The sequence below is a fragment of the Aythya marila genome (genome assembly GCF_965140915.1).
Source record: "Aythya marila genome assembly, chromosome: 6".
Taxonomy (NCBI): domain Eukaryota; kingdom Metazoa; phylum Chordata; class Aves; order Anseriformes; family Anatidae; genus Aythya; species Aythya marila.
Genome location: NC_139047.1, coordinates 29802889 through 29825622, shown reverse-complemented (window position 1 = coordinate 29825622; position 22734 = coordinate 29802889). Strand labels below are relative to the sequence as shown.

At 41.0% G+C, this 22734-nt stretch overlaps 2 protein-coding genes across 5 annotated transcripts in view; both read right to left on the bottom strand.

Annotated features, from left to right (window-relative positions):
- Window positions 1-216: 216 nt before the first annotated feature.
- On the bottom strand, window positions 217-17299 carry LYPD1 (LY6/PLAUR domain containing 1). Its single transcript, XM_082763631.1, has 3 exons — window positions 17072-17299; window positions 16377-16514; window positions 217-467 (listed from the first exon to the last, which is right to left on the bottom strand). Exons 1-3 carry the CDS (start codon window positions 17121-17123, stop codon window positions 232-234), a joined length of 426 nt encoding a protein of 141 aa, XP_082619757.1. The 5' UTR covers window positions 17124-17299; the 3' UTR covers window positions 217-231.
- A 636-nt stretch (window positions 17300-17935) lies between these two features.
- Window positions 17936-22734, bottom strand: part of NCKAP5 (NCK associated protein 5) — a 364164-nt gene continuing 359365 nt past the window's right edge. For all 4 annotated transcript variants that reach the window (XM_082763525.1, XM_082763522.1, XM_082763523.1 and 1 more), the window contains one exon: window positions 17936-19544. In XM_082763525.1, the coding sequence (XP_082619651.1) occupies window positions 19263-19544 (282 nt within the window). In that variant the 3' untranslated portion in view covers window positions 17936-19262. The remainder of the gene's footprint in view (window positions 19545-22734) is intronic.

The following is a 22734-nucleotide window of genomic DNA, read 5'->3' as shown; positions in this document are numbered from 1 at the left end:
CAAAAAGAGCAGGAGTTCTGGATCCTGCTGTTTAGATTTTTAAATGCACACTGGAAATTCAATCTGCTAACTGAATTCATTAGCTGCCAAAAATGTCAGCCTCTTTCTCCCCACAACCACTGAACTTCCCTCGCTGCTGATAGGGATTTGGAAACAAATAGAAAATAATTGCAGTGTCTTTGAAGAAAGGAGACAGAACAAACTGTGCAGAGCAAAAAACTTGCTCGAAGTTTAGCAATACAAAAACAAGAGAGACAATTTAAGGAGCAGAGCAGTGGTTATCACGTGTGCCCTCGGCACCACACCAGAATTCCCTCTCTTCTTCGGCCGGGGTCCATTGCAGAGCGGAGTGTTGCAGCAGCTGATACAAACAGAGTTCACTTTCCCAGGAGAGCAAAAAGACTGATATCCGGCAGAGGCTATCAGACAGGCTGCTGAAGATGCGCAGGATTTGCGATACATGATTCCTGTGACACAGAACAAAGGTTACTCAGCTTGGTACGAACCTAGCTTTCCTTTATAACATGACTCACGCTTGAAAACTGTTGCAAAACCAGTTAAATCTCCAAAGCAATGCTGGTGATTAAGCCACAAACCTGAGCTGGAATGTGACTACCAGCTCTGCACTGCAGGAGGATCATGGCCTCCCTTTCTGGCATTTTTTTCTTTTATTTAACTCTGGTTGGAACCAAAAATACTTGATTCATATAATGTACAGCAAAATGTATTTTATAACCAGAATTTTCCATGTTTTGGAACACATTGTTTGAATAGCTACAACTGGAATGCAGTTAGTTTGAAAATTACTTTTTGATGCTGAATGTGTCTGAATTAAGGTGTCTCCATAGCTACTGTTTTATATGCTCTTAATTTGCCTTTTAATGTGTTTTTTTCCCTTTCTTGTTGCTTTGCTACACAGACACAAGTAACCAAGAGTAAAAGGAGAACGACTCTCAGCAAAACTTTCTTCTTCTCTACCCCACTTTTTTATTTTAAAGAAAAACTAGAAGTACTTTTCCAAGTAATCGCAGTTCTTACTCTCTTTGAAGTTTAATGCTTCAACAAATAATTTCCATTTGGACAGAAATGGGTTTTCTGAATGTCTTTTATTTATAAATATGACTAAATTTAATCTATTTTAATTAGTTAACCTAATTAAATTTATAACTTCTCAAATTCTTCATATCTGAAAAAAACATGTACATTCTGATGCACATAGCTGTTATTTTAAAATGTTCCATAAAGGCTATAAAATAAATAGTTGTCTTCCCCCTCCCATCCACTCCCAAACACAGCAGGAACCAGTTGTGGTAGTTCCACCTCTCATTGCTCTAAAATTTTCCCACAAGTGATACAGTAGAAATTGTGCTGGACAAAGGCATGCACCAGCTACATACTGGAGGTTTGCTCGTATTGTCTTGTGGTTGCAGAAAGAGGTAAGTATTTCTAAGGCTAATAAAATCATGATTCCTTTAGAATATGGGATTCTCAAAAGGATTTTTCTTTTCCCCTCTGAAGGACATGGGACCAGGATTCCCTCAGACAGTGCCTCCAAACCCTGAAGCATGGTTCCATAACGTTTCCTAAACACACAGTGATTAAGATTTTTTTATTATTATTGAAAGAAACGAGGAGGAAAGTAACCTGCAGGTACTTGTTAAATCCCCAGGAACCTCAGAAACAAGCACTGCAGCACCTACACTATTCAGTAGATACTTCTGCAGTAGCAACTGGCACCACACTACTAAGTGCTGTGTGTAGCAGCAAAATACTGTTTATTTGGGTTATGTTCAGAAAGAAGGATTTCCTGCCTTCAGAGGATCTTAATTAAAGCAGTTCTTTTGTACTGTCACTACCTCGCTGCCATTCAAACAACGTGAGGACTTCTCTGCTTTTTGTTGTCCCTCCCGCCCCAAATCTGAACTCTGAGATGTGTTTTAAGGCTGTCAGGTTAAACTCATGAAGAGAAGCCCTCAAGACAGTATTAAATCTTTCTCTATCTCCAGTGAGCTTCAATCAATCAACACAGCAGGAGGAGTCTTTTCTCAGGAAGGTAGAGGAGCTACAGGCGGCTCTAACCGTACCAGCGACGGCTGACTGATCAGGAGGCACAATATTGGTGTAGGTCACAAAAAGGAGAGCTCTGGCCCTGCTGACAAACCATTGCCAAGGGGCCTCGACTATGCTGCCATCGATAGGCTTGTGATACTGACATCTCAGTAGATGTCTCCCACAAAGATCTGGTATTTTGTCCAAAGTCTTCCTACAGCTGAGGCAGACGTGACCCTTCCCATGGCTGCAGTTAACTTTTTTCTTTCCCTTTCTCTCCTGAAAAAAAAGAAGTCCTGCATTCAGAGGAACTAAGCACAGTGGTTGTTTTCCCCCCTCTAATCCAGCACCTCTTCATCATCTATTCCTTCCCTACAGCTACAGCCACCTGCCTAACTCAGCCATTCCTCAGTCTTCCATACACAGCAGCAAATCTCAGTTTTCTCCTCAAAGCCCATGTCTGCCAAAAGCTTTTGACATTGGCAGATTTGCTACCCCCATTGTTTTATAGATCATTGCCTGTCTATTTCTTTTTTTGTGGGATTCCTGCAAGGCCCTGTTCTCAACAGCAAATGATTTAGCAAAGTCCCTGAAAATATCATATACCTTGCAATATTCCTGTAGACTAGGAGATGAGAGCTGTACAGTGCTGTGAACAATTAGGCAATGCGCTCGGATGCACGTTTTTCACCTGACAACTCCAGGAGACCTCTCCTGCAGAAATCGAAGTCCTGCAGCATAACTCCAGGCATTTACAACAGCTCTGTTCTACGGGATAAATTCCACAGAATAACCCTGAGCTCTTTTTAAAGTCAAACCCCAATATTCTGGCACAGACCAGAATTTTACAACTTCAGCACAGGAGTTTCACACACAGATGGACCATGTTCATGCATAAATAGAGAGAATAATCTCACCAGTAATAAAATCCCATTGTAATGCTTCTCCTGTGTCTTTTCTGTAACTGTTTTTTTCCAGTTGGAAATTCCACTCCCAAATGATTGTTTACTCCCATTTCCAGCTATAATCTGAATTGTAACAAGATTCTTGACATAATTAAAAAAAGTCATCACTTCCATCAGGTTTTCAATAGCTACTTAGTTAAGACATCCTCCATGGCCAAGCTTTCTTTTTTCTTTAAATACTTATGGATCCTTTTCAGCCCACAAATTAGATGTTATTGTACACTAATTAAGCTTCCAAGAATTTTATGAAGCATCAGGCGTGAACTAAACTTGATCAGGATAAAATGGCTGTCCCTCTTCTGTAGTTCTGTAGCATCTTTATGGCAAGACATAATGAAAATGAAAACAGGCACAGAAGATTTATGGAAAAAGAAAGAACATCACTACTACAAGAGTGGCATTTTTAGAACATTTCAGCCATGATTTCACTGTTTTTTTTTTTTTTTTTTTCCTTGAGTGCCAAAAAGGAATGACACTCTTAACTGTATGATTTAAAGGCAGGAAAATACTCTTAAGCCTTCTTCACACCGTATTGTGATTCCAGTGAAATAAATTGTGGTAGAAAATAAATTAGCACAACTGACTTCCATGATCCAGTGCCAGAAGCACTACCCCTCTTGCCCCAGCAACGGCTTAATATACCACAGCTACTGCAGTTGACCACTGGCTTAGAAATCCTAAAGGCCCGGGAGCAGGCTGTCCCCACATGCTGAAAGATAAGTCAGCGCAGAAGAGACCAGCCAGGCTGACCAGAGAGCTGTGGCTAGAGCTCAGGAAGAGAAAGAGTGTTTATAGCCTTTGGAAGAAGGGGCGGGCACTCAGGAGAACTGCAAAGATGTCGTGAGGCTGTGCAGGGAGAAAATTAGAAGGGCCAAAGCCCAACTGGAGCTCAATCTGGCTATTACTGTCAAAGACAATAAAAAATGTCATTATAAACACACAAAGAAAAACAGGAGGACTAAAGAGACTCTCCATCCTATATTAGATGTGGGGGGAAACAGTGACAAGGGATGAGGAAAAGGCTGAGGTACTTACTGCCTTTTTTTCCTCGGTCTTTAGCAGCTCGACCACTTGTTGCTCCCTGAGATGGTGGATAGGGAGAGGGAGCAGAATGGAGCCCTCATAACCCATGAGGAAATGCTTAGTGACCTGCTATCCACTTAAATGTGTGCAAGTCTATAGGTTCAGGTGACATCTACCCAAGGGTACTGAGAGAAGTGCTAGTCAGGATGTTTCCATCATTTATCAGCAGCCCTAGCTATCAGGGGAGGTCCCAGTAAACTGGCGGCTAGCAAATGTTTCACTCATCTACAAGAAAGGCTGGAAGGAGGATCCAGGAAATTACAAGTCTGTCAGTCTAACCTCAGAGCTGGGGAAGCCCCTGGAGCAGATTATCTTGAGTGCCATCACAGCACTTACAGGGCAACGAGGCGATCAGGCCCAGTCAGCAGGGGTTTATGAAAGGTAGATCCTGCTTGACGAACCTGATCTCCTTCTACAACAAGGTGACACACTCAGTGGATGAGGGAAAGGCTGTGGACGTGATCTACCCAGACTTCAGTAGGGCTGTTGACACCATTTCCCATGGCATTCTCCTGAAGAAAATGGCTGCTCAAGGCTTGGATGGGTGTCCGCTTTGTTGGGTTAAAAAACAGCTGGGCCCAAAGAGTCGTGGTGAATGGAGATAAATCCAGTTGGAGGCCGGTCGCTAGTGGTGTCCCCCAGGGCTCAGAACTTGGGCCAGTTCTCTTCAATATCTTCATCGATGATCTGGATGAGGGGATGGAGCACACCTGCAGCAAATTTGCTGGTGACACCAAGTAGGGCAGGAGTCTGGATCTGCTCGAGGGTAGGAAGGGTCTGCAGAGGGATCTGGATAGGCCGGACCGATGGGCTGAGGCCAACTGTATGAAGTTCAACAAGTCCACGTGCCAGGTCCTGCACCTGGGGCACAACTACCTGTGAAGCACCTCTCCTGTGAAGGCAGGCTGAGGGCATTGGGGTTGTTCAGCCTGGAGAAGAGAAAGCTTTGGGGAGACCTTGTTGTAGCCTTTCAATACCTAAAGGGGGCCTACAGCAAAGCTGGGGAAGGACCCTTTGTCAGGGGGTGCAGCGACAGGACAAGGGGTAATGGCTTTAAACGGAAAGAGGGGAGATTTAGAGCAGACATTAGAAAGAAGTTCTTCACTGAGAGGCCCTGGCACAGGCTGCCCAAAGAAGCTGTGGCTGCCCCATCCCTGACAGTGTTGAAGGCCAGGCTGGATGGGGCTTTGGGCAGCCTGGGCTCGCAGGAGGTGTCCCTGTTTATGGCAGGGGGGCCGGAATTATATATTTAAGGTTCTTTCCAACCGAAACTATTCTGTGACTCTGTGAAATGCCACTCTCCTTGCTCCAGCTAATATACCACAGCTACTGCTGTTTGCCCACTGAGCTCAGGTAGGACAACAGCATCCTTTCCACATTATCTGTGGAAAATGAATTGCTTTTTTATCACAAGGATGTCCTTCCTCATACTCGACACTTGCAGTGGTTTATTTTAGTGTTGAGCCAGTTCTGAGATCTTCTGGCACCATCTGCCACCAGCAGTCTGAACAGCAGACAGTGCTTCAGAGTGGTTATCTGCCTCGTAAGGCTCATACCACAGACAACTGCTAATTACTGGATATTCTTGCTTGAGCAATCAGCTTGATACTGTCATTAATGCATCACATAGAAATATAATTGCCAAACTTTGGGGGAGCTCTTCTTCTATCTACAAATGTTTTGAGTTTCTGGCTGGGTAAGGACAGCTCATGTTTTGTACTCTGCTTTTATCGGGACAGGGTCGTTCCCAGCTACCTACCCTCAACAGTTTACACTGGTGCACAATTACTGTATGTGCTGTGCATTCTCTTGATAGCTGAGTACTGAGTAATTCAGCCTTTTTCACTGATTCAGCAGGGCAGCGTGTGCTATGCATATGCATAGGTACTATAAAGATGTTTTACTATAAAGTATCTATTGCTGACAGATTGATTTTCCTTCATTTTAGCCTCAAGGCCTGTGTGGTTGGCTGAAGATGCACTTTACCAGTACTTTTAAGAAGAGAGGGGAGTAGACAAGGCTGGAGTGCCTGTGTGACAGTGCAGTAATATTCCACCCCCTCTTCTTCCACACGCACCTACTACACATTAAAACAAACAAAAGATACCAACAAATAAACAAATCCAACACTCTGAGGTAAAACCAAACATTGACAATTTACTCCTGGACTGAGCAACCTGCCAACCTTATGCTTCTCTCTGCCCCATCTGATCATACATTGAGAGAGTGTGAAGGCCCAGAACTATTTCTGCAGCATTTCTGCCCTATTCCATGCAATTAAGTGATGAAGGTAAAGGTCCTGAAGGCTGTTCCATAGCTCCTGTTTGCAATATCGATTTTCTCATCAAGATCCACACTACACACACACACCCCAGTACTGTATTGCAATGCTCAAAGCCCCTGCTTAGCTGCTGTCTAGCTCCACACATCCACACCCTGGTACTCTGTTTCAGTCCCATGCAGATGCATTCAGTCTTGATAGCAACAAACAATTGATGCTACAATTTATTTAAATCTAAAACATGAGAGTTCTTCCACCTACCCTGTCTGCAAAGCTCAGTGCATGTTGTCTACATGTTGAGTAGCAGCTAAACATGTTTCTGGGACAACAACAAGGTGACATCATACCTACCTACTTCTTACACCGTATATAAAAGACGTTAGAATATCCAAACATTTTTCCTACTGCTTTTCTTACTGCTTATTAGGCACCTCAAATTCTTCTGTTACAGAAGGTACAGAGAAAAAAGAGCAAGTCTGACCCACCAACCTTAGAGCCAACCATAATCCTAACAATAGGTAACTTTGCTTTGCACCTGTACACTCAAGACCGTCCTTCAGTAAAAGTCTTTGAAGCCAAACTAGGCAACTAAGATACCACCCCCAAGATCCATGACCTCATTTCCAAAAAAGACAGCCACCTTCCCACTTGATGACCCAACTACTCTTAACCTGTTTCCTGCAAAGATACACCTCAGCAAGAAACTGCTGCACTCTGCTCTACACCAGAACTGGCTATGGCCTCTTGGCCACAAAACTGGTAGCTGTAAGTTTAACTCACACCAAACACACAATGCTGTTTAGCCCAATGCGAACTCTTTCAAGCCAAACATTCCACCTAATGGGCTATGACTGACAAACCCCCATTAAAAACAAAAAAAAACCAACACACTTGCTCCAGTGTTTTGTACATATCCAACTCTGTAGGCATGAAGTCATATTTGTCTTCTGCAAGTCCTTCCACAATACTGCTTTAGAGAAATCTTCTCTGTGTACTCCAAGCATGCAGGCTGCATCAAATCTGCAGTGCTGGAAGAAACTCTGTGCCAAGCAAGGGTTCAGGAACAAGTCATCCTTGAGCAGTCACAAAATCCCCTTGTCCAGCTTGGAGTAGGAGGTGTGGATTTACACACAAGCACAGCTTCAAGCATGTAGGGAAGTTCTGTATCTTAGGATAAGTAACTTAAAAAAGTTAGCAGGTAGGCGAACATAAATTTTGAGGTGTACCATTAACAGACTTTGGCAGAAGTTATCCCCTCGTGTCTTTTAATCTTTGTCTGTCTCCTCCAAACAAGAGGTGGAAAACTGGCCAACAGTGGGCACTTCGTATTACAGCACACACAACCCCTGTGAAACCTGTAATAGTTATCTAGTATTAGCATATTTTTATGATTTGCCTGCCGTTTGTTTCGTGTTATTTTCATGTTCATAAAGACAAGCCCGAGGACCATGTGTATGAACTGATACTCCTCCTCTGTTACAGTATCCCCAATAGCTCCAATTATCTTATTTCGCAGCAGTCAACGTTCAGTCCTGTTAAGTCTGCAAGTTTTCCTTTTTGTTGTGCTTGGGCTTGTTGTCTTGTGTGCCTACCCACACTTTGACTTTGGTTTCGATTATATATCAACCTTTATTTCTTGTCCTAAACTGTCATCCCTCCAGTTGAGTGGAATTCAGCACCCAGTAGGAGTTATAAAAGTTCTGTGATGTATGCTGAAACCTAAAACGAGAACTTACTCTACAGCAACACGTAAACATTTAATACCCTTTTCTGAAGAACATAAAATATACAATGTGACTATTTCTGGATTTTACTGTACCAGTAAAGTTCAAAATTGCATTCAAAATATAAAGAAATACATTTCTAAGTTCTAGTTTTCATATTAGGTTTTATGCCCATCTTTTTATGACATCAGTGGTTTTGCCATTATAATTGTCTGCTCCTTAGCTAGAACCTGCTTGCATACTTCATACAGTGACAGAGGCAACAGTTCCCATTGTGATTTGCTGCCTTCTAGAGACATAGATTATGTTTCAATAGAAACGTTTCGTCTAATAAGGTTCTAAATATCTTAGAAAGTGACTGAATGTTGGAAAGGTAACATTCTTCCAACGCTGTGCTTCCATGCACAGTCATGGTTACAGTTGGATCATGTTTATATTGGTTTAAAACAGAATTTATGCTGGGGAAGCTTAATTTATTTATTTACGATTGTAAATGCAAAGTTAAGAAGAGAAAGTTTAAAGTATAACCACTGTAAAGTATGACCATATCCAACCACATCCTCTGTGCTTCATTTTGCACAAACTCTTTCTATCCCATCTTCTCAACTTTCTTTCTGGAGCTCATGAGTGGGTTAAATAATTTGTACCTTGCTAGAAATTCTCATGAAATGTACTAAATGCCTTATAAACAACTAATTAAATACTACAAGCAAAGATAATCAGTGTTCTTTAGTTGAAGAAACTTAGGCACTGAAATTAGGTGACCTGAAATCTTTTACAAAGCTGGGACACATACTTCCCGATTTTTAATCCTGTGTTTTAGGACCACAGCTATTTCATCCCTATCTCCTCCCTTTGATGTGTTCAGTAGGCAAGATAAAAGCATATCCATGCGATTAGACTCTTATGGAGTACATAATTCTGAAAGAAAAAAAGCAAACCGAAACCTACCTGCTCATATTAGCATATTTTCATCATAATTTTCAGCGAAAACTCACAAATCCTCCTACAGGATCACAAACCCTCCTATATCTGGTGTATTTTAAAATTATTTTTTGTGCTTTTTTGTGGAAAATAATAGGAGGTTTTTGAAAATGAAATAATGGCCTCCTCATTCTCCTTCTGACCTGAACTTCCACATCATCTTGCAGAAATTAAAACATTTTAGAAGAAAACTGGATAATCGTTGACCGACAGATGACAGCAGTCTGGATTACCATGCTATCTCTTCGTAAATCGTGCCTTCTAATTCTGGTACTGGAAATCTGAATCAAAACTGCACTTTTAATGACGTAAATAACAGCACAAAGTAGCCTTTATTACTGCTTGCAGCATCACAAAGCAGAAGCAAGGCATTCAACTGCTTAAAAATGCATAGACAGAGAAAGTTAAGTACAGCTGCTAATGCTGGTATTATCAAGTATTTTTTAAAGCCACTGGAGGCTACAAACCAAAAAGCAAAGCTCAACTTTCACCTGCATGTCTAATTCTTTTGTTTCCTACTGTCCTTATTAATTTCTCTGCTCACTAATGGGGACTTAGAGCCAAGCATTAACACATTCATTCTTTCAAGCAAAGCTGGTTCACAGTTCTCCATCATCTGTATGTTCATGCTACAGCAACAACAAAAGGAAATGCCCTGGATATCAAGACCAAAATATACTTTATCTTCTAGCAAGAGAGGTGAACTTGGACTTCACTTTCAGGATTGTGTGTCAGCATTTTTCTTGACACAATCCGTATCTGCTGAAATGAAGTGGAAAGCCACAGTCCTTTACGCCTTTACAAAATTATATACTTTTGTAGTAAGTCCCATAAATAATTTTACATGCAAAATGTCTTGATACATCTTACTCACTGATGATCTTGCCAATTTCACTGGAATGTCCCACATGTTTATACTGGTGTGCTACTATGGTGCTAATGGATTTTAAAAATCCATTCAGCTTTTATAGCTTAGTTATTTTATACCTACAGTTTTATAACCTGTTCAACTTTAGAACAGGCTTGGCCTGTTTATTTGTTTATATATATTTTCCCCACATTCATAGCATCATTGCTAATTTGGCAAAGTAGGTTACACCAACCCTTCCAATAAATGTCCAGACTAAAAATGAAAAATGGAGATGAAAAGAGTTTAGATCTAATAAAAATGCATTTGCCTACATTTTGATAAAGTCACTGGAAGCTACGAGAAGTGATAGGGAAGGTTTTGGAAATGCAGATCACTTGTGTGTGAAGTGCAGTAGTCTTAAAGGAGGTTTAAAAGATACCAGGCTGTGTGCACTGTATCCTCCCCAAATTCAATTGTATACCTTTCATACAAGTCTGAGAAATAGAAAAACATAAAAAGCTATTGTCCATGTCCGGTGAAAAATGAAATTCACTGGACCAGTTACCACAACTTCCTTAAAATAATACAGCCCTTCATCACTTTTGCACTTGGATATTTGTCATGACTTTTGAGTCATAAACTACTTGAACTGTTAACTCCGCCATTACTCTTGTGTATTTAAAGACAGTTAAAACAGCAACCTATTAAGCACTGTCCATAATTTCTCCTTAGCTGATGCACTTAGTTCGGTTCATCATGTGTGTCTGGAAGTTTTCCAAGCAACTCAAAGATTGGAAACAATTTCCTAAGAAAAGCTTTGGCATCTGGAAAGTGTTTTTGAATGGAAATATATCCACAGCTCTAAGTTTTCAGCATGCAGTACAAATTACCAACATATACTGTATGCTTTTTATTCAAGCCAGCATCAAAAACAAATAGCATGCTTTCAGTATTACTGTGTCTTCATTTCATCGGGTACCCAACAGTAGGAGGTATGATGCAACAACTGTCACATGCTAAGTTTTTTTTAATTGTCCATAAAGATTGTATTACACTTTAATTTTAAAAACATATCAAAAGTTGAATTGTTTTGATAAGCCTTGGCCAAAAGGGACAGCGTGGAAGGAAAAAAAGATTCACTGCCAGCTCAGTGTATGTTCTTTACTGTTTCTAAACGGATACTGGAGATACAGCTATTACCTGAAAAACTTTAATGTCTTCAGAATTGCTGTAGGCATTAAACTGTGTTTGCTATTTTAATCATTTAGTCAATACATGTGCACCAGAGTATAATTTCCCCTTGATACAAATGTGCAGTTAGTATTAGTACTAATGGATGCTACACATGAAAACAGAGAAGAGTATGCGCTTCTGTAACCCTGAACAGCCACACACAAAGCAGCTTAAGCATGGCAGCAACACAGTAAGATTGAAAAATAAATAAATCATAGGTAGAAAAGTTAACGTAGGCCAAATCACGGCACAACTTAAGACACTGCTTTCCTCTGCTGGATAAATCAAGTAACTTGGAAACCAATACTGAAGAAAGTAAAGAAAAAAAAAAATTACAACGGTGAGATGATCATCTTGTTCCTGATGTTCCCATGCACTACTCTTAAGCATACAATTACAGTAATTGCTTTAATTACATTGCAGGATGATTACATACAATGTAAATACATTAGAAAGGTCATTGTAAACCAAACAAATAAGAAGTTTCTTATTGCAGATTAATAGAAGCAATGAGCTTGTTTTCCAATTCATTTGCAAAGGGAAATTCATAAACAATCTTAGTTTTATATATACAGACATTATAAAATATCAGCCTTGTTACTGCACATCCTTCCCCCCCTAGTAAGAAAGATATTTTGTGAAAGTATGTTCACTGCTACATTACAGCACAAAGTATACTGTTCAGAACATTTACATAGGCAGGTTTACTTACAGTAAGGTCTGTGAAATTTGCATTTGCTGCCTTCTGCGTTGATGGTCTCATCCTTCAAGCTCAATTCCTTTCTGAGCTATTCATATTGCAACTTTCATTTTGCCCTAAGTAGATTTTAGATCAGCTTTAATGCTCAGAGGCTGAGCTCTTGCCCTAAGTAAAAGGTAAACATTAGGTTTTCTATGACGTATGTATAAAAGCACATATATATTATAGACTCATATAAGTATCATCAAGATGTTTCATCCAATCCCAGTACACCATGGGATTTCTTTGTCCCTACTTACATTCTAAAATGCAGCAGCATGGAAATTTCTGAGTTAAAAGCCCATGGAGGGAAAGGAGAGAGGCAAGAGGGATGAGGGGGTCTGCCATGGGTATTTCCACAAAGTATCTGCACGTGGAATTATTATAAGCAAGGATTCCGATCCTTTGTCAAACATTTCATTTATGCTGTTTTCAAACATCAGCATATCCAGCTAAATGCACTGGAAACTTATCCCTTATGTTACTTTCTATGGGACAAAAATTACTTGGTGTAGTCTTCAGTGCCACATCCCATGTTCACCGTTCTTCCCTCTAAAAGTAAAAAGCACCGATAATTTAATCTCTAAAAAACAAATAATAAATTAACAAAGTAATTTGTAAGATTCTGCTTCACAGGCAAAATACTGTCCTTCTGTCTATCCCACTGCAGCAGAACATTAGCATAACTGCATAAAACTTATGCCAGCAAAAATTTTAAATAAAACTCTGCTTAAAGTGAGAAAAATATTTTGTCATTTACTTGACAAAGTCTCTAATTCTGTGCACTGATAAATCCCCAAGTGCAACTAAATATAAATTGCCATAGCAAAGCGCATCTTTGCAGGGGAGACAGAGTTATCCTAGTTCCACGTTATCACTCAGGTACATACTTAATTACTGCTGGATTCTCAATTCATTTTAAGTTGTGCACTGAAGCAAGTTTCTACCCAACAATACCAACAGCTGGGATACCATGCCCGCCTATCTGATTCAAAACATAAGTGACAAATACCTGCATTCTGAGCTACTCCCATCAGAGGCTGTCACAATAATAGCTGCTTTTTGAAGCACTGGCTTAGAAATGTGTCTAAGCTGCTGTTACTTCTGTCTCACCTGAACCTGAAATACGCTTTGTGAGATTGGCTCTCCAGAAATTGGGAAAATGTTCTGAGAAAATAGTAGTATTTGAAGCACTAACCCTAATTTATAGCAAATGAAGAAGGGTGGTTTGTTTAACTACAGTCAGACATAAGGAATAATTTACAACATAAATGAAAAAACTGCATAGTCAAAGTTCTCCACTGAGTTGCTTACAGAAGTTTAATACAGAACTGAGGCTGAACCATCCAAGTGTTGCTGCCTGACTAAATAGGCACTAACAAGTACCCCAGGAAAAAGTCACTGGCTACAAGCTGGGGACTGTGTTGTAGGCACACCACAAAATGTAAGTGGGTGACCCCCTTCACTGCTAACCAGACTGATGCATATTGCAAAGGCCGGGTGACTGGATCAGTAGGCTACTGATTTAGACCATGAACTCTACCTCAATATATCGCATTCAACTTTTAAATATGGTTTAGAAGAACTTAACATTTTGCTTACTGACACAGCTATATTTTACTAAGGATAAAAGTGGGTTAGTCTATAAAAATTAAATTACACTCCTTTGGCTGTATCTAGTCAAGAGGAAAAACTCTAATTATGAGATTGCATTGTCAAATAAATGCAAATTCTCATCTTTCATATTCTGGGTTAGAAACTCGAACTCAAATCTATTATAAATTAAAATCAATATTTGAAACACTTCAGCTTTCAGTGATAAGCAACAACTGAAAAAACCCACAGTTATGAGATGTATTGGTAGAAGTAGAATGAATTATTAAATAAAACTTGTGAGAATAAGGCATTTATATTACGCACATTTAAATATCAATTAGGAATAAAAACAATAAAGGATGATGAACTGAATCATATCAGTTTTACAACCCATTTTCTCTAGAATTGACTGAGAATAACAAACTATGCTCACAATGTAAATTTCACTCAATTTGAAATACTTAGGTTAAAAATTGTAAATTCCAGCTTGTGAATAAATTTAAATCTCGCAGCTTCAAATGAACAAGGACTGCATTTACAGAAGTAAATTAAATAAAATAGAACAGTAGTACCTGCTATGCACAGCATGCTAGTTATCTCCTAAAGGGAAAATCCAAGTACCAGCCCAGAGATGATATAAAATTGCACAGAAAAGAAAAATACAACTTGCAAATCAATTTCTTTGTAGGAGTAAGGTCAAGTTGTTATGCATCTCTGGATGTCTAAAATCTATTAAAACTGTTCCAACTAGCATTTTCAGTGTGTCACAGCCACACTGGCCAGATTGCAGTCTTGTTTGCTACTCTGTGAGAAGGAGCATGACCGCCTACCCCCTGGTACATGTGGCACACAAGAGGCTGTCTCCCAACATACCCGCAGGTGTGCGCACGCACATGTGCAGCGCGCTTATCCAGAAGCGTCGCGCTTCAACATGTGAGTGGTTCCCCTGACTGAAAACACTCCTCTACCATCCACCTGAAGACATTACAGCAGTGTTCCTGGAAGGCTGACACACTCTGAGGTAGCACTGAATTGAAACATGAAGGACCCCAGGAAGATATTTAAACATATAAAAACACGCACACAAATGTTAAGAATTAACTGAGAACAACTGACTATTGTTAAGGACAGGTATTTTTACATTTGTCTACATACCATATTGACAGCACTTCAAACCTCTATAGCATCAGCTCAGACTGATTAAAATTATTATTGAATCTTTGTTGTGTAGACAGCAAAACCTTCAAATATTCATTTAGAGGTGCTGAGACTTTCAAAGTACCTAGCAAGCCATAACTATCTCACATCATCACCATCTTTCACAAGTAAACTTGAAATAAAATACTCCAATAAAATACAGCTTGAAGAAGACTAATCTTCCTTTAAACACGCATCTTTTTCTCTACACTGGAGAGCTTCTGAATACTGTACAGAAACAGGCACTGTGCATGATGTTACCCAGGATGATACAAAGTGCCAGCAGCTCAGCTACTGCTGAACAGTTAACAACTGCTAGTATTTTCATATTGCTCGTAATGCAATGATCTGCAGCTACCAGCACAAGCAGCACTATCTAATTGATAAGCACCTTGAAAATACTGATGAATGGTTCCCTAATGCAAAAGAACCAATGTTACAGTTCAAGACAGAGGCTGCACACATTTGCTAGGAAGAGAGGGACTCCCCTGTCCCTGAACGACTCGCTGAGGAAGGACATACTTCAGCTGGATTTATATGAACAGCATAACAGTCCTTTACATCAGTAATGTCCGTGCTCTAAAGCATTACCCTCGGCTGCAAGCTGTTATGCTACAGAGAGCAAGTTCTCCTTAAATCATGGTTAAGTCCAGTCCTGCCTTTTGCTCCATAAGCCTACCACTTGGTACAGGGGTCACATCTACATGGAAGCGTACCAGTGCTGTTGCTATCTTACCCTTCTAATGCCTAAAAACACCTTAATCACTGTTTGCAGTAAAAGCAGGATGATACAGAAACTCCAGCAAACACATTTCCTCATCATCTACCCAGCCCCGAAGTCCCTAATAAAGCTGTAGTCTTCTACACATGCAGAAAGCTACAGAGCAACACGGTGTTCTGAGAGTCAGGGCAGCTCTCTAAAAATTTCAGATTTCTTCCATGAGGCTGAATAGAAAAGCAATTTCTAGCACAGCTCAAAAGACAATAGGGTTGAAAAGCAGAATCACAGTTGGTTTGTGAACACATTTATCTCCAAATATGCTAACTCAATATTAATTACAGTAAGGGAAAAACCTCCTTAGACTTAGAAAATGAGCATAGCAAATACATCCATTTATGCCCTCCCACTCTGCCCTGAACTCAAAAAAAAAAAAAAATAAATAAAAATTGTTCAGTATATTCTTCTCTCCCTTTTGCTTGATGTTTTCTTTTATGGATGAAAGCAAAGATGACTAAACTTTCCTTCCCTTAAGATAAACCTTCAGAGTATATGAATTGCTAGAGTAAATAAAAGAAAGGAGGGAATTATTAATTTAATGCTCTTTCCTTACATCTCTTGGGGAAAAAAGCCATGTAATTAACTGTAATGAGATTAAACTAACTTGTTGTTATTAATTTCCCAGTGCTGGGAAACTAAATCTGAGACCTATAAGACTGCACATTAACAGCTTTATCAACATTTGGCTTATATCCTTCAGTTTTGACACCAGTTTTAAAGGGAAATGATTAACTCTATTGAGTTGCGAAGTCACTCTGAAGCGTAAGAAATTGAATCAGAAGTCTCTCGGAGGGAATACCACATTTATTTGCAGCTGAAGACTGTGAAAGGGTGGAGCAAGAAGCAACAAATCCTGCCCAACACCAATAAACAGGAGCATAATCATGACATTCTTACCAAAACTTTTCTCCATGACTTCTTTCTGACACATATCTTGAACATTCACTGTACAATTCACAATAAACTCTGGAGAAGAGCAGTCATTGTTCAGCTGGAACTCCTCACACTGGTAGCACTGTATTTGCAAACCAAAACCTGGAACAGACAGAGGTTTGCTCAGAATAGTAATAATATTAGAGGCAACCCAATGTGTGGCAGAAGTCCTGCTTCTCCCTTTCTCTCTGCGTTTCACTGATCTTAACAGCTCTGCAGCTCCAAGCGGGACTTCGGCACAACCAAAACGCACCCAACGCGTCTCCTGCTTCCCGGAGGCGATGCCCGGTGCGCTCAGCACCCCGCTACGAGCCGGCTCCGTTCCGGGGGGCTCCGGGGAGGGCGGGCAGGTGCGTGCCCCGCTCCGCCGGGCGGCAGCCGCCAGCAGGCGGCGGGGACCCGGCGGGGACCCGGCACAGCTCCGCACCGTGCCCTCAGCCCAGAACCGCCCGGCTCCAGGGAGAGGGACCCCTGATCCGCGCCGCCGGGTTTCCTTCCCCCCTAATCCAGTGCAAACGGTTTAATTACTGTTTTGCCACGCGCAATTACAGCCGCAGAGCATCCTTCACCTCCCGCTTTCGGCATGCCTCCGTCGGGGTGCCTCGCCCGGCAGCCGGGGCGCCTCCGTGTGTGTGTGTGTAGGGGGGGCAGCCCCTTACCTGCAGCCAGGCACAATCCCCAGAAAGTTGCGGCGAGGAGGAAGAGCCGCATCCTCCCGGAGCCGCGGCCGCCGGGCTGGCGTGCAGCGGTCGCGAAGGGGCATCAGCGGGAGGGAGGCGCCCCGGGAGCGCTGCTGCCGCTTCCCCGCCGCCTTGCGCCGCGCTCAGGAGCCCCGGGAGCCTCCCCGCCTGCCTGCCCGCTCCAGCCCCGCCGGAGTTGAGCGCCGAGGCTGGCGGCAGCCGTACGAGAGGCGAGGGCTGGGGGGCGGCTCCCCCCCTCCCTCTCTCCCTCCCTCAGCACCATGTGATGCCGCCGAGCCGAGCGGGGCGGGGAGCGCCGACGGGGAAAGTTGCGAGAGGGAGGAGGGAGCCCCGCTGCCGCCGAGCCCCTCAGCCCCGCTCCTCCTCCTCCTCCTCCTCCTCCTCCACAGGTGGCGGAGTGGGGGCCGGCCCCACGCGTGTCCCGCTCCCTCCGTTGGGGACCGGAGCGTGACGGGCGAGACAACGGCCGCGGGTGGCCGCGGGCTGCCGGGCGGTGCGGAGCCGGCCGCCGCTGCCCCCAAACGGCCGCGTTGACGCCTCTGTGGCGGGGCGGGGCGGCCGGGATGGATGGCAGGAGGCAGGGACGGAGGCACGGAGGGAGCGGCGGGGAGCCGCGGGGCCGGCAGCCGTTGGCGGGGCGAGGCGGCTGAGGCGGCGCGAGCGGCCGGAGCCGTTGGCGGGAGCCGTTACCGGGCACGGCTGAGGCGGCGCGAGCGGCCGCGGCCGTTACGGGACCGCGCTGAGGGAGCCCCCGGCCACCACCCCCCCCAGGCACCGTACGCCACCAGAGGCACTTATACAAGAGGAGGTTTTATTTAAGAAAGACGTCTCGATGAAAATTTCTTAAAAGTCGAAAAGGACAATGCGAGCTTACGGCCGAAATTACTTAAAATATAGCAAATTGCACAAAGTATTAACACTGATGATACAATATCGTTTCAAAGATTAACAGGCGTGTGCTAGAGAAACTGTCGAGTCTAGAAATATCCCAAATATATCTAGTTTACAGATCACTGTACAAAAAGCAGTTATAAATACTTCACATCTAGAAAAAATACACGGAACCTTTGAAATAGACTTTCCCTTACATATAAACAGCCTCTGTAGAAAAACAAAACCGAGACACACCAACCCTCCGAGATATGCTGGAGCTGGCGCTGGCTAGCACCCACATCCTCCTTACACGTACCACAAACAGGAGCGGAGTTCCAATTTTGAAAAATTATTTAGCATTTACGACTTAATTAAGACCAAATGGGGACTACAAAGGATAGCACAATATGCTACATTCAGAAATTGATAGGAAATAATTACAGAGGAGGCAGAAGTAGAGAAACTTTGTTGCTGTCAGAATTAAAGACGCTTGTGTAGTTCCCATTCAACAAGCCTCCCATTTGTGTCAGCAGTGAATTACTCCGGCCCTGATCTTTCAAACTGTTACGCAGATGATTTATGAAGTCAGTGCCAGCAGTATCAGGCCTTTTAATCTATTCATTTTCTTGCCACGTCAAAAGTCAAAAACCTTTTGAAATAAGACATCTGTTGTGACATTGTAGTAACCGAAATGCACATTTCCCTAGAACATGAGTATGGAATTGCACTAAAAATGAAAAATAAAAAATGTTTCATAAAAGGGACTCCTAGAAAGTTTATTACAGACGATTTGGCAGGCTCAGGTTTATGGTCACGCAGTGTTTCTACATACAGTTTTAAGACTAGAACAATTATAAATCTTTTTTAAAAAATCTACCAACTTTTCTTGTTAATATTAACATCAAGTTCTTTAAGTTAGTAATCTGCCATTACAGGAGCATAGCACCAATTTAATATTTATTGCTGTCATTTCTCCCTACAAATATATTTTCCCCACATATTTACATCTATACAAATATTCAGAAAAGTGCAAAATTAAGCCTTTTTTTTTGTGTGTGGAACCATTTGTTGTGTTCAGCGTTGAGTCTCCTGCATCGCGGCGAATGCAGTCCTGCCTTTCTTATTGCTGTTTCATGAGAAAAAAAGTCAGGAATACCCCGCTGTGAGTACAGCGATCTGGAGTGAGGATTTTCAACAAGTGTCTCTTCTCCCCCCTCCCTCCCCACTTGCCTTTCGCTCCGTAAGTGCTCCATTCACAGCCCACTGGAAAGTGTCTTTATACATCATTAGAGCCTTGGCTGGCGCAAGAGGAGAAGCTATCATACAAAGAATCACTCAAGGATTCTAAATTGTCCACATCGTGCCTATCGGAGCTATTTAAGGAAGCTTCTTCTTTCTTTCCATTTTCTTCCTTTTGTCCTTCACCCTTATTCAGACAGTTCTTCTCTGTTTCTAATAAAAGTACGGTATTGCTGTTAAATTTATTGAGAGACTCCAGGGAAATTTTAGATAATCTAGTCTGAGAATCTTCTTTTGTTTCTTCAGTTTGCTTCAATTTCTGTAATGAATAAGGAAAATATTAGAAACATATTTCTTATAAAGTTATTGTACTGTACACCATTAACTACCTTCTTTCCAAAGTTCACAAGGTTAAAGGAAACAGATTAGTAGATGCTTAAATCTCTATTATAATTAAATAGAACATGAATGTCCATTTTAGGATAAATCATAGCTTTGGCGATTCTGCTGAGACAAATAGGACTCCATGTACAAAACAAAAAAAGTACATTTTAACTAGCAGATCCTATATTTGTATGTGTTAAGCATCTTCGGCATCTTCACAGATAATAATGTACATCTTCTTCAAGAGTACTTTGGGGGTATGTTTAAATGGGTAGTTGTTTTGGCGGAATTTGGAGTCTGCCAAAAAAAGGTGCATAGACACATTCAGAGGAGAAAATAGCGTTTTCTATAAATTACAGACAACAATGAAAGTTGCTAGAAAATAACCTCACATTTTGCATGTGTAAGCCTATTGATTTCCAAGAACCCACACCCTCTCTAATAGAAAAGAAGGCAACAAGACAGGAAATTATGCTGAACCGGGCCAATCCTCACAGACCAGAATCAATCAGATATTGGCCAGGCCTACTCTGAGAAGTGCTGTAATTCTGCTGGAACACCGGAAAAAGTATTAGCACTTTATATTAAAAACTCACAGTAGGATTATACAAGAGTAATTTTATCCCTTTGTTGCCTACTGCTATCTTCAATCAGAGATCTGACCAAGGAATACTTAGGGAACAGCTTAGGGAGCAGTTCAATAAAACTGACCCGCCTTCCATTTACAGGGTGTTTCAAAACCCGTGTAACTACCTGCTCTTACAGAAGATGTTATCACAGAAGTATGAGATAACGTTCAACGTTTCATAGGACGCTCGGAGAGGCAAGATGCAAGAATTTTGAGATATGCTGTCAGAGTGCAAGCTGTTCCTCGTTTCCAGTGAAACCATCAGATAGTATAGATTGAATCAGTAAATTACTGCCAATCTAGGACATTAGTATTTTGGTTTAGATAGAAAATGAGATGGTATTTTAAGCACACCAAAAACAGCATGGCCAGGTGTATGTAGGATGTGGGTCACTAAATGTGCAGCTGTAAATGGTCATTGGAACTTTTAGAAAAATTCAAGTTCCAAGTCACTTCATGCGTGCTGGGCTGCTCACCCTAGGAAGTCTTGGGCATAACAAAGACATTGCTACATGGCTTGAATGCTTCTTTTTCCGACTGTTGAAATAAAAATGGAAATGCCAATCTAGTGACTGTTGATGCTGTGATCCTGTCATTTTTCGTAAACTAACAATGCCTGGCTTAGGTTAGTATTTTCATCAAATGTTTCAAGCAAGCTTCAACAAAGCAATAAGAGATGCTAAAGTCTTAGTAACTGAGGATCTGCCATTTGGTTCATTAAATAATCTTTAGTGCAAAAGTTTCAGGGGATGCTATGTTAGGTGCTGGTTTTAGATGACAGTTAAACCTAAGGTCTTCACTGTCTGGAATGACAATAGTTTCTGAAACAGAGGAATATAACCTTTCATAACAGTAACAAACACAAATTTAAACTCTTCTATAGAAATTTCTTACAATTTCAGCTCAAAAAGTTCTTCTTTTTGCTCTCATTTAAAATATTATAAGCTATTATCAGAACAGTTGTTTCACTTCTGTGTAGGTCAGATGAGATAATTTGGAGACCTAGCATCAATAAAATACATATTAGCACTTTTTGCTTGTCAGACTACTAAACCTGAAATACTTTATTATATGAAAGACTAAACGGTTTTTCTTTGTATATATTTTTCCCACCTCACAGCTTTTCTTTGGATAAATTGAATGTGTCTGCTTAGCACAGACTCGGGTCTTCAAGAAGTCAATACTGGTGTTAATAAAGTCTATGATAAAACTTTTATTGATTCAAATGAAAGCCAATTTCAACTGTTGAGCAGGAGGAACTAGAGAGACCTAAAGTGTTTGCTGTGCAGAGCAGTCCAGACAAAGTACCAAAATAAGAGCAGGATCTTTGGCTGGCTGAAGGATAGATTTAGATCACAGGATAGACTGGAACAAACTCATCAGGATAATCTACATATATGTGGTATCAGTAATTTATTATACCCTACAAGCATGACCTAGACTAAAATCCTACCTTAATCACACCCTAGTTTGTCATTTAATATAAGGGTAACAGTTAATAAAATATATTAGAGAAACTGCAGGGTACAAAAGTATTCTCTACAAATTTTAAGTCAAATCATTGAACCAAATGAAATTGAAGTGAACTGAAGTGAAGCCCATCACGAAACCCATTCACAAAAGATACATAAAGTAGTGAACAGTATCAGAGTCATAAATTTGATGCATGTAAGTGCTACTAGTATAGCAGACCCTACTACCATTCATGAGAAAACAAAGGAAAAATATAGATAAAAGTTGTAGCAACATTTATTTCTAAAATAGAGACAATATTTGTATCCAGAAATAAGTCATGGATAATTTAGGATGTACAGCTGTCCTTTTTCCACATCTTAAGCCCCAGTTATGCCCTTTTGTTGAAAAAAAAAAAAAAAAGAAAAAAAAAAGAGATGTTTTCTTTAACACATTATTGCAATAGCATGCAAATATGTAAAGGTAATGCTCGTGATCTGGAAAGTAACAGATAGGGGATTTTCACTTGATGTAGATGAAATCTGTTTGGATACGATGCACTTTCTGGCATAGTATTACTCCAGGAGCTATGACCACCTATTGCTGATTTTATAATTAAACAAGAATGAGAGGTCATCCAGATTGGACTTTTGGGTAGGGAATATTAATATGCTAGAGCAGTACTACGATATCAGATGTACAATAAGAGTGATTTTATCTGACAGCTTTATTACTACAGATATACTTTAATAATCTTAAATTTTCTCTTAAAACTTGTTTAGAGAGATAAATACAGTAATATAATGTAAATGCAGTTAGAAAGTTAAAATATGATATTCCAGTCCTTGACATACAGAAGAAAACACGTTCACATCCTGTGCTCCATGAGAAAAACTAAAAAGTTTGTGCAAAGATATTAATGCAGGGATCCCTACAACGAGCTAATAATTTTCTCCCACAGTACCAAAATTATGTTCCTAGAGGTGAAAAGCCACTGATAATTTCTGTAAACTCGGTATCTTGGAACAAAAGTTACCCCAAGTTT